Source organism: Ischnura elegans, chromosome X (genome assembly GCF_921293095.1).
Source record: "Ischnura elegans chromosome X, ioIscEleg1.1, whole genome shotgun sequence".
Lineage (NCBI taxonomy): Eukaryota > Metazoa > Arthropoda > Insecta > Odonata > Coenagrionidae > Ischnura > Ischnura elegans.
Window position 1 is genome coordinate 41289402 of NC_060259.1, and position 12957 is coordinate 41302358.

A 12957-nucleotide genomic window follows, 5' to 3' on the forward strand; every position below is an offset into this window, starting at 1 on the left:
TATATAACAACATAACATTGGGGCTTATTACGTAAGTCATAACTCCGGAGCTATGGAGCTATAAGAGTTATGATGGCTGCCATAGCTCAATTTGCGATTACAGTAGTCAAAATAACTCCGAAAGGAGTTGCGAACTGGAGCTGGAATAATGCAGGCTTCAGACCCGTCCTTATGATAACTCCAGCCCGATTTCCTTCGCTTCTCAACTTTCATTTGTTGATGTCTGCCGTCAGAAGGTCAGAATCTGAAGGATTTGGCAATGGATGGACCAATAAACATATATTGGGGAAGTGTGATGAGGGTGTTTGCGGAGTATATAAGGAGGCATCTGACATTAGAAAGGAGACGAATAAGGGGTTCCCACAATCCGATCGAATTAGATGAAGACCATTTTCGAATGTTTTTCAGAGTGTCGAAAAACATTTTTCAATATCTCTGCCGGTCTCTGGGACCCACACTAAGGAAACTCAGAATATCTGGACTTAGCGTGGAAAAACAGATAAATATTATTAAAGAATTTTCATTATATCATTATGGGCATGTGTAATGTTGAATCTTCTTATTCTGCGTCTTAGATATTCTGCGTTTCCTTAGTGTGGGTCCCAGAGACCGGCAGAGATATTGAAATATGTTAAACCAGTCTGCTCAGAAGCATTTACTATCGGATACTTAAGCTCCTATTGGTTGACTCATTTCTGGAGATTTGCTTTCCGAATTTTCCATAGCCACTGTAGCTCCGCATTCTTTCAGAGACTTCTCGTAACTCCTGCCGGTACGTAATAGGGTTGGAGCTACAAATCAAAACAAATCCGGGCGGAGTTACAGATAGCTCTAGCTCCGAGTCAAAGTTACGTAATAGGCCCCATTGGGGGTTTGGGTAATTTTTGGCTCATCTTTTTGGAATAAATATTTCCCTTAGTTATTTTTCCTTGAAGTAGTTCATTTTGGACTTCGCATTCAATTTGATTCGGTAATAATCTTTTCTTTACTGTAACTTTATTTCAAGAAAATTTGCTTTTTATTTCAAATTTGTCCATAACTATCTCATTTTTTGTTCAGTTTTAACACTTGTAACTCATCACGTTTCCATTATCGTGCTATATTCATGTCCTGTGGAGTGCATGAATTACAGGGACATGCTCTAGGAAACCCTTTGATAGTTAATAAATTAAGTCTACATTTTCTGTTTCCCACCTTATATTTCAAAGGAAAGCAATAAGCAATGTTTAGTAAACAAAATCTAGTAAGGTATAAAACACAGATGAACGTAAATGTTTCTGTAATGTTTTGCAGCTCAAAAACGGGCTCAAAATGACCCCTTCCACGAGGTCCTTCCTCGTTAAAATGCAAGTTGTACCTTAAGTTATTAAAATAATGTGGAAATATTTTGGAAGAAATTGCCCACATTGATGTAGTATAGTCACCTATTTCTGGGAAAATTCATTCATAAAAATAATGTAATGCAAAAATGGAAAAGGGTAAAAAATTACATCCTTGAATCCTTCAGTGCTAAACCCTAGCTACATAATTAGGTCTGGAGCCCCACCAAAGTTATAAGCTATATTTGTAGCAACATAGAAAAAAACATGAGTATGCCACACAGATTTATCGTAGGGTTTAGATCACCTCCCAGAGAGGCATTCATTCTCCCCTTCCTCTAAGGTAAACTGTTCCTCTGAGAGACAGTTGGGAAGAGCAAGGGATCAACCCAAAGTCCTCAGAAATACAAAACTTAGTGAGAAAAATATGACTTCTCCCAATGATATTGGAAATTAGGTAGTGTTTGAAACAGTTTTAATTAGTGTCATTTGTTTTTCTTTTCCCCCTCTGTTTTGGTGGCCTGGGCCCTCTTGAGCTATTCCCTGATATATACCCATGGTGCTGTCAAGTTTTCAATGCATTTATTGATGTGATATTACACATAAGTACTAACTTATTGTGAATGTAGCGTTGTGTGATAATTCAAATTTTTATGTTAATTTTGATGATTTATAAAGCGAACACAAAAAACATAATGATTAGCTTTAAAACACTAATTTCCAATATCATTGGGATAAGTCAGAAGGAGGCTTAACAGAGTTGAAAAGAGGGTAGTTGCTGAGGTTTAAAGATTTCTAGTAACTTTGCCGTCTGCAGAAAACAATGGAGGGGGGAAACTAATGCCCTAAACACTATATTCTCAGCAGGAAACCACATATAGAGTCATTACCCAAAACAATACACACACACTCCAGAAAAACTACAATGATTCTTAACAAATCGCTCATTTAATAACAATTCGTACAACATGAGCACCCACTGAGCCAATGTCTCACCACATCTCAACCAAAAAGCTCACAGCCATAGATAAGGCCAATACCTCAAAAGAAATTAGCAGTGAAAGAAGAACCCAATGCCTACCCTTAATTCTGTCATTCTGACACAGGGTTCCCACTCTAACTACATCACAAAATTCACGGTTTTTTCGGGGTTTTCACGGTCTAAATGTCATCAAATTCACGGTTTGCAGATCAGGCATTTTAGGCAGAAATATTGATCACGTAACAATCATCGGCCGCACACTAACTAAAAATGTAACAAACACAACTGATGCCTTGAATGCAAACGCAGCAATGAAAGTGCTATCTCTTATGATGTCACCTATCGTTAGCAAAATTCAGCTCCGGCTCAAGGGTGTGAGTGGGAAAATGGAGAGAGCAGGGTGGCAGGGAAGTGAATAAGCGCCTGATTTTTTTGCCAGGGTTAATGTCTTCCAATCGCACGCTTAAGGTCAATGTGCTGTCATCGCACACGGACCAATTAATAATTGCGCTTTGAATACACGGGTGTAGATAAATGTGTGGACTGTATCTGCACGTGACTCCGCTTTGAAACATGATCGAAAGATAGATTTTTCTTTTAATCCGCCAATCGTAGCTCTACAAATAGGTTTGAAAGATTTCTAAGGTTCCATGGCAAAATTCACGGCTATTTCCAGGTTTTTTCACGGTAGACGAAATTCACGGCTTATTCACGGTTCTAAGGTTTTCACGGTTGAGTGGGAACCCTGTAACAGTTTTTTCTAATCCCAGCATCAACAGTACTTGTATGACATAGGTTATTATTGCTGAAAAATAAAGGAAGACACACGTTCAACAACATTCCTATTTCTTGACATAAACCCAGGGCTATGACCTGTCAAACTGCCAAACGAGATCTCCACTCATGGCAACATACACCAAACAATGCATATCTTTCATTTCATAAGGGATCAACCTCAGTATGGCTGGCACTGGCAGAAAAAATTAGGTTAAGGGAATATAAAATTGGCAAAATTTGACAAAACACTTCAAAAAATGTCCACCACAAGCATTTCACAAAAAGTAGCCAAAATCCAAAATATTCAAATCAAAAGTGTTACCCTCAAGGATGTAATACATATACAAACAAAAACTTCTTAATATTTAATAAAAACCTGGAACATAAAAAGGTGATACTTTATTACCTATAAGCAGGCAATAAGTATATATATTCCCCTTAGAAATTTATACCTGACAAGAATCATTATTATCACTCAAATGCACACAAAATTAATGAGGTATTTTCATCGTTTCCTTGGTAACATTTTATACAATGATAGACACATTTATTGCTAATGGTAACATTCTTGGTGTTTTATAAAACAACACAGTCATTTCTCCTTAATGCATGATTCACATATGCACAAATACACCTCATTTACATAATAAAATAACATACAATACAGCACAGAAGGAACTTCCAAAATCAACCATCAAAATGGCAATTTTATTGCTTTTCATGATTCAGTAGCCATATACATATGCATATTTTGTGGAACAGGTTTTTTCCCTATTTTTAAAATAACACTCTGAAAAAATAGACTACTGGAAATGATAATGATAGCCATGCAAGTATCTCCATAAAATTCACCAAAAATAAGAGTAGCAATGATATTCAACATAAATAATATCCATGAAGACTTCACAATCCATTATTTCAATGAAGTTGAAGATCATAACTATGTACTAAAATTACTCAAGCACCACTGAATTCATTCTGAATGCCACAGCCTCTCATATCAATGGCCTTTGCATTAAAAAAAATTATGCCAACTGATACCCATAATCAGTTCAACTAATGTAAAACAATGGATCTAAAAATAAGTAATCAAAAGCAAGTTGTAAATAACAGCACAAGGCAATTAATATTATTATAAAAAATTGGCACATATATTTCAGACAACATAAAACTGTGTCCAACTTCAGGAATCACCATGTACTATTTACAAGCCATCGTGGCTTATGACTACCACCCACAGAACCTAAAACTAACCGTATACAGCTCTGAGAAATAAATATCACTTCTTGAAGTAGTGGATACAAAACTTCTGCCCTCCCATGCTCTCATTATAGGGGGGCTCTAGAGAAAGCCTGCCACATGTCCCACACATCCAAATCTTGCCCATGCATATTCAGGACAGACAGAGGACATCCAGAGATTCAGTTAACAGACATAACCTGATTCCAGCTCAGATAAGAAACAGAATAGGAAGGGTATCATTTCCTATTAATGCTCAAGTAACACTCTGAAATTGCCTTCGTTGGAAATTGAGGAGTAACTTAGTGTGGGTAAACTTTGAGGTTACCCAGTCCCTGGAAAGATTAACTTATAGACTATTCATTCTAACCGTAAAAGAGGCAAGTCAAAAATATATTGAGAGTCAAGGATATTAGAAGGGAATAAGTAGCCTGATGCAAAACCATAGGGAAAATACTTTCAGAATTTTCAGCAGGCAATCACATACATAGGGAATTCAAAGAAAATAAATTGAGAGGATATTTGTATATTATAAAAGGATTATGCGAACCATTTGAGGAACATTTTCAATAGTTTCCAAGCAATAAACAGAGAAATAAATGAGAAAGTACGGTAAAGCTTGTCTTGAGCTTCATGAATCTAAGGAAAAGCCTTAAGATTTTAAAATTTGTGTCTGAATTTTGGTAGTTACAAAGGTATGTTACCATTGAAGATTATCTGGTTTGTGGTTGATTTCACAAATTCATTATTTTTCATAGACCTTTATTCATGGAAATTGAAAGTGATAATATCTCTAGCAATCTATGAATGACCAAGTATGCAAGATGACTGGAAATTTACCTCTACCTGGGTCATCAGATTCAAGTTGTTTCTCTAATGGATACAGATTTTGGACCAGAAATTTGAGATAGTATCACAGATATCAATATTCCTGTTTTACACCAAAACACTTCATCAGAAAAAGCAGAGGACACTAAGAGTGACTCACCCGCAAAACAACAGACCAGACAAAACCCACAATAAAATGGACAGATATGAGTACCTAATGAAAAATATGAATTTTTGAAAGGAGACAGGTACATATATAAATCCCAGCATTATAATATCCTTTCCCCCACAGTAAACCGCATTTCAATATAATTTAAGCCCTTTCTGAGAGCAAGTACTTATTCCTTCAAGTTGCGGATGAATTCCATTCGCTTAGCTCAATATTTCATCATTATTTCAAGAAGTTACATGAAAACATATGAAACTGCTCCTATATCTGGGCAATCAAATATCCTTTAATACACTTCTCCAATATTCTTTGCAAGTAAGAAGGAATGAAAATTTCAGTATCATGGTGGACTTCCAGAATGGAATCATATTAAAGAGGAAGGAAATGAGCATTTATCTTTCACTACACCATTTATTAATAAATAGGGAACATTTCTTATGCATGCATAGAGCATTTGTGTGGATGTATGAGATAAGAGAAACTGTAGTCAGAACAATTGGAACAGAGGATTTGGTTAAAAGAAAGTTCAGCAAAAGGAAAGGCAGTCTATTGTCATGTAGAAGTCAACTACGAAATACCCTATATTAGATTACTCTCACATTTCTTTAAGAAACTGGAAATTTGACTTAAGGTAGTGATAAATGCTTCTAATTATATTCATAAAAAGTTTTGAATAAGTTAAGTAATTGAAGGGTGTATTAAAAAGGCATATGAAAACTAAATGGTAACTGACGCCAAAGTAAAATATAAATACAGATTGCAGTAAAACAAGAATACAACAGCAACTCACCATCAGATGATACAACACTACTTTATTAAGGGTAAAGTAGCCACAAACATGCAATTATTCAACCCTTTGACCCGGGCAATGTCTTATTCTCTTGCTATAATGGGACTCCCTATCAAAAAAAACATTATTTGCTCAAAGGGAATTGACTGAAGCTTTTTAAACACCATGTTGAGCACAACATGGAATTCTCATCCAGGAAGAAAAAAAGCTGGGAAGTAAAATTTCTACCGTGTTTCAAATGCTAAACTCTTTCCTGCAAAATACACATCATCTAACTGTGATTGAAAAAATATCTAAGCATAATTGAAATTTTTCGAGTATTGATTTTTAACATACTTATTCCTCCCTACAAAGATTTAATTAGCAGGTATCCAGTAACGCCAAAGCCTTAAAAGTTACCCCAGCAGATAAATATCAACCAGCAGCTACTTTTAATGCCATAAAGAGTAAATGTGAGCAATTTCTGGACATCTGCAGCATGTTTTTCAGGAGTCAACTGGATGTTCTTTGGCTGTCCTCATGCTGTGTGGGCAATGCTTTAGGCAACTTGACTAAAAGAATACACAATTTAATTGAAGCAGTTCCCGCATTATCTAATCCAAATGCATGCCATTGTTTCACTTGAGATACTATAACCTCTAATATTATATCTACCTCCATCCCACTACCAGTATTACTCTGCATTTTTCATCCATATCTTTCTTCCCAACAATGGAATATCTTCAATTCTAACACTGCAAGGCATATGTGGGTCCCCCTTGGTCCATTCATCATTATTATGCCCTAGAAAAAAATTATCATGAGAACAAAAAAATGGTAGCAATGAGAGGTAAAATACATAAGATTTTCAATCATCTTTCAGTATTTGGAGATGATTCTATTCTCTAGGGGTAGAGTAATACAAAAGAATTTAATGAGCAATAATATAATAGAATATGTATAACCCATTGCATAAATGCCATGCTTATGACAGAAATATTAGACTAACATGAATTCAATATTGGCCACAACTATCTCCCTTAAATTAAAGGCAATCCAAGGTTGCAAAGATGTCCCACCAACATGTACCCAGTTAACTATATAATAAAATTCGCCTATCAAGTCTATTCTTTTCAGCCTTTCATATGCATAAAATAAGATGAATAAGTACCAATTATCTTGTCGTTATCATCTAAAAACTTTATAAATTAATTTCTTTTTATTTATTTAAAAAAATTCATTTGCTATTTCCAATCTATTTTCTCTTTTTCCCACACCAATTTATTCCTTTAAGTGCCAGACACCAATCTTTCAGGCCAATGGGTATGTGTGAAGAATGTCACAGGCCATCCTATTGTCTGAGTGCTTTTCAAAAGCATTAGAAATAAAATATTATTCCCAAGTTATGCAGAAGAAATAATAAAATAGGTGAACATTTTTATTGATATCATGCGTATTAAAGATCGAAATAAAAAATATAGCTGAAACTCATGCATACTCAAATTTTTATAAAACTATGATTAAAATCATACAAAGTACTCAAAAAATCCCTGGCGTTCTTTCTGAATATCAATTTACAGAGGAAAACAACAAAAGGGTTCAACTTTAATTTTTCATATTTAAGGTTAAAATACAGCCCGAAAAACGACAAATTCCCGTTAATGTAAACAAAAAGGATCATGTAATCTCCTGATGATGCTACAAGGTAGTGGAATTCACAGTGAAACAAAAAAATTAGAAGGCTATAAAATATATTTTTAAATAAATGTTGTCTACACCTGAAGCCGTTTGAAATATACATGAGGAAAAGTTAGTCCATGTTCATTTGAATCCTGCCGAAGAACACATCCATCGTCATCATGATGAATGCACCATAATCCCAAATTTCATCCAGCAAACCCGGGACCCCGCGATACATACTTGTTTTAGGGGTCGCATACCTTCACGGCGTACCCAAGCTTACTCTTTCCAATGACAGTGGTCCCTAATCGAAAATCTCCGGACTTAATAGCTTCAGTCCAAAATAGCTTCTTCGAGATAGCTTCTTGAAACTTTTGAAAATACGCACAAATGATTGGTGATCAAGAAATGGTAAGTAACTTCTCATAGGTGTCACAGTATTCTCCGAGAATCTCCAACTTTCTCGAGAGTTGAAAGACTTCATAATTTGCAGTATGATTCCGACAATAATCCATAGAAAAAACAAAATTACTGCAGATACGAGAGTGCTGATGTACCTTCACAATCAAAAACTCTAAAAAAAATCTTTCAACTGCGATAGGAAAATGGATTTAATTCTCGGCGTCGCAATTTTTTTTTCAAATATTTTCACTCAATAAAATAGAAAGTCTAGTTAATACTAGAAAAAACTAGACAAACTAGTTAATACTGTAAGTATCCCACTTTCCTTTTTCCGAATAAGGATTATATTGCCTACTTTATGTAAATTTTGCACGAATAAAAGGTCCGACATTCTGTGAGTTCTTCCACAACCGAAGAAAGGAACCCTCGCCACCTCATACAATAAATATTTGGGCGTGAATTGTCAGAAATACCGGGAAATGCTCTTCCTTTCGTTATCTCTCTTTAAGGCTTATAAAACCTATTCTGTGCTAAAGCTTTTCGTTCACATATGACCGCAAGCGTAATCATTTATGACGTGAAAACTATGGTCCCTACCCCTTTTTTGACCCTTTACCTGTCATGAGGAAACTCTCGCCAGTTCGACTGAAGGATGGATCGGATGATTTACTTTTTTCCGGGAAATTTGTCTCATTGAAAAAAATTGTACAACTGACCCCATATAAGACCCAAACATTAAAGATCTCTAGATCCACTTAAATCTAGCAGTCACAACCATAAATTCCACGCTTAAATATTCTTGTCCATTTGCACGTAGTTGGTCACATATTATTAATTAAGCTGTTGCTTTCTGGGTAGGCAAAAATAACAACATTGACTATCATTTGGCCTCTGCTACCATTATTTTCTCTACTTCCTTTTCTACCATATTCACCGTAATGTCTGTCGTCTTCAACATTAGCAATGCCCAAACCATTGCACTCCCGTTAACTTAGTGAAAGTCTCTTCGATGGAATGAGTGACGATCTTAAATATCAGAGAAAGAAAAAGGAATATATTAATATCAGAGTAGTTATCCTGGAGATTACGTTTACTTGAAAGCAGGTGCGTAAACCCTCGCGCCGGGACTTTTTATCAGGAAGGTTGTTGAAAATTTAAAAATTCATCGACCCTTGAGATAAAAATTTCACCCTTTTTGTCGTATCTGCGGCCGCTGCGACACAATCTGACTATTCCGAGTGCGGGGTGGGGTACACAGGGCAACCTAGACGCAGCGCGGCGCCGAGGGCCGGGGGGACGGCCGCTGGCGATTCCTAACCCATTATAACCAAATGTTGCTTCTAAGCAACATCAAAAATGTATAAATTTTCAATTCTATTTAAGTTATATCTACACTACGTATTATTTTTTTGTATAAATTTGAATGGCGAAATATTTATCTGCCACGATAATAATGATTGAGTGAAAAATTTTCAAGTTTCCAAAATGAGAAATTTTGAAATTTGATTTCTCCCGGAAGCAGCTCTGGGTTAGAAAGGGTTAACCGCTAGTCGCAAACGGAACGAACTCCTTTCGTCGAGTATCTAGCGAATACGCGATCACTAAATACAATAAGTCCTCCACCAGGGTTCCCACTCTACCTAAATAATGAAATTCACGGTTTCTTCCAGGTTTTCACGGTTTTTATTCCAAGTTTTCACGTTTTTTTTCAGGTTTTCACGGTCTCAATGTCGTCAAATTCATGCTCCGTTTATAAGTCAACAATAGGACAATCACCGGCCTAAATTAACTAAAAATTAACGTACGCGACATACGCCGTGAATGTAAACGCAGCAATGAAAAGTGATATCTGTTATGACGTCAACGTTTGGAAAATTCAGGGCCAACTAAAGGCCCAACCCAACCGCGCTCTTACCCGGACGCCAAATACCATGGCCTCCTTTACTATGCGAATGCCCTTAGGACCTTCTTCCGTCTGAACACCGGAAGTCCTTTTTTAATTCCTCGCCGAGAGATTGTTTTTCGCGCACGTTGTTATTACCGCACAGTAACCAAATTTCCCTTACCCAATCTTTCTGAGAACGCGGAAAACATTTAATACAATTGTTAATGGAATGAAATAAATCTAAAAATCAATTTCATATAATTACAGCGGAACCTCGATCTATCGTTTTTCAGGGTTATGGGCGAAATAAACGATGAATGCGGGAAAACGATCGATGCGGGAATGTTTGGATAGGTTGCCTATGTCCCAGGAAACGCAGGATTTTGGCGCGTAATTATGACATTTGTCAAAGGATTCAAAGAAGATTTTAGCCAATTACAGGAATACTAGTACTTTATCGAGACACATAGGTCATGTAGTTGATTCGAATAATATCTCTTTCAAGTATCCTAAAGGAACACGCCACCTCACTAAAAATATAATTTTCGTAAATGGTTCATTCTGGATCCGTTAGAAATGCAAGTTATTTCATTCGTCCTTTTTCGAATACAAGTCCATCCCAAGCTATCACTGAAATTGAAAAGCTTAAACAAAATAACAGACTTCCGCCATTAAAATGGAAAATATCGGTCAATGTATCGTCATATGCTACGGACCAATTACTACACTTCGAATATTCGTGTGTAGAGAAATGCGTCGACTAAGAGTCTGCGCGTGCCTGACCATGAAACATGATTAAAATATCGAATTTGATCAGGCAATCGTGGTATTATTATCAATATTGAGATATTTTTAAGGTTTCATGGCGAAATTCTCGGCTTTTCCAGGTTTTTTCACGGTAGACGAAATTCACGGCTTATTCACGGTTTTAAGGTTTTCACGGTTGAGTGGGAACCCTGTCCACTTCAGGGATACGAACATTGAAATTGAAAAATAGATGCATACCCTAAATTTTGGGCCTTATAGGTTGGCCGAGGCAACGCGGTGTGGAACTCGCATTTTGGGCCCAGACTAAACGAATTATTAATGAAAACGTGGTGAAGTCGGGAACTGTTCAGCGTTCCGCGGGATTTTCCTTCCCGCGGACGGCGTCGCACGCGCCGCAAGATCAGTTCGTCACCATCGCAAACATCGCTGTAGTCTTGTGTGTAGCAAGATTTATGAAAATTTTCGCATATTGTGTATTTTAAAGATGCAATAAAACTTATTTAGTCCACAATATTTTTGGTAAGGCGATGAAAATAAAAAAAATAAGTTAAAGTAATGCGGGAAGCATAGTTGGCAGAGGGCATGACAAACTACTTTTTTTCATACGGGAATATCAAGGGAAAGATAGAATTTCTTCAAATGATAACAACGTTCAAGCTATCGATTAGCTGTGAAAAGGGTATATGATGATTAAAAATTGATATTCGGTCTTTAATTAACTTGAAATTTTTGTCATTACTGAATAATTACATAAAAAGTTCCATAAATAAATATTTTTATTGATAATTGCTCAAAAACAAAGGCTTTAACTCCTATTCTGAGTCAAAGGATGAAGACTCCTCACATTCCAAAATATTTTATTCTATCGCCAGAAGATTTTTCACGTCCTCTGCAAATTTTTTACTTAACGGTGAACCCCCGCAGAACAAGAAATAAAAAATATCTGATGTAAACAGACGCCTATGGAAAATATTATGGTTTGAGGCAATCCTAGACACTTTTCTGGTATGTTTTTCACGATATCTTCTTATATCCTTGTGGTGGGCTTCTAATGCATCTTCCCAAGAGAAATAATGGCATTTTTCACCATTCCATCTCCATGAGTTAAACATTTGTGAATAGTTGGTGGCATATAATGCCCTGGATAAAATTTATCGTACAATTTAGCTGTTTTAAGATAGTGAGCTGGGAAAACCGTTTCATTACTTGAAGTCCAGCCGATACAATTCACAAAATTCCAGAAAAGCGGGTAATTAGGACGTCCGAAATTCCTTGAAAAGGATTTATCATTGCACCCTATTAGGATTCTCGATTAATAATTATAACCACTCTAAGATATTTGGGAAATATTTTAATACAGCTGCAGGAAGTGCTAATGACTATTTTAAACCGCAGAATCTATTATTCACTCTGGACAACTCATCCCAATTTTGAAAACGTAGATAAAAAAACATTTTTTGAATCAAGCCGCAATCAAAGTTTATAATTTCTCTTCTCCTTCCAAAAAAATGTTTTTGGGTAAAACCTCTAACAGGAATGATTAATTCAGCTTCATGGGCCATTTGCCAAGACCATAATACGTAAATCTTGGCGAGTCATTTTCTTTTTGTCCATTACTTGGCAACTACACTGTGAATGTCCTTCCGCACAAACTTCGACAAGTAAAACGTACGGGAGACTGATATTGAGCACACGGTAGGAAATGAGCAAGCCAATAGCTTATACGGCATATTATGGGAAAACCCAATTTGTAGAATAGAAAAATTCCCACCTGTTCAAAGTAAAAGAATAAACCTGGGGACAAACAGGGGTAGCCGCAGAGAACAAAGAGCCTTGTGAGCGCGAGGACCGTTAGGTTTATTGCCGTCCGAACGTGGCTTCCGCGCAAAGACCTGAGGGTCAAATCCTCCGAAGAGGGTATATGCCATAAAGGCACCGAATATGATAAGTAGTGGAGTGCAATGCACTCAAAATTTAGGGAAAATCCAATCTCTCTATCGGACAGCAACGCATTTCACGCAAAGTTCCCGAGTGCCTACCCGGTGTATTGCGGGTCACTGGGCGCGAGAACCGCCCGACACCAATTTGCTTTAGCACGAAAAATCTGAAAGTTGCAATTTTGCGCAATATTTTATAGTT

At 36.5% G+C, this 12957-nt stretch overlaps 1 protein-coding gene across 2 annotated transcripts in view; it reads right to left on the reverse strand.

Moving 5' to 3' along the window:
* Window positions 1-2896: 2896 nt before the first annotated feature.
* LOC124170602 (nucleoside diphosphate kinase 6) overlaps window positions 2897-12957 on the reverse strand; it is a 30260-nt gene continuing 20199 nt past the window's right edge. For both annotated transcript variants that reach the window (XM_046549428.1, XM_046549427.1), the window contains one exon: window positions 2897-6887. In XM_046549428.1, the coding sequence (XP_046405384.1) occupies window positions 6881-6887 (7 nt within the window). In that variant the 3' untranslated portion in view covers window positions 2897-6880. The remainder of the gene's footprint in view (window positions 6888-12957) is intronic.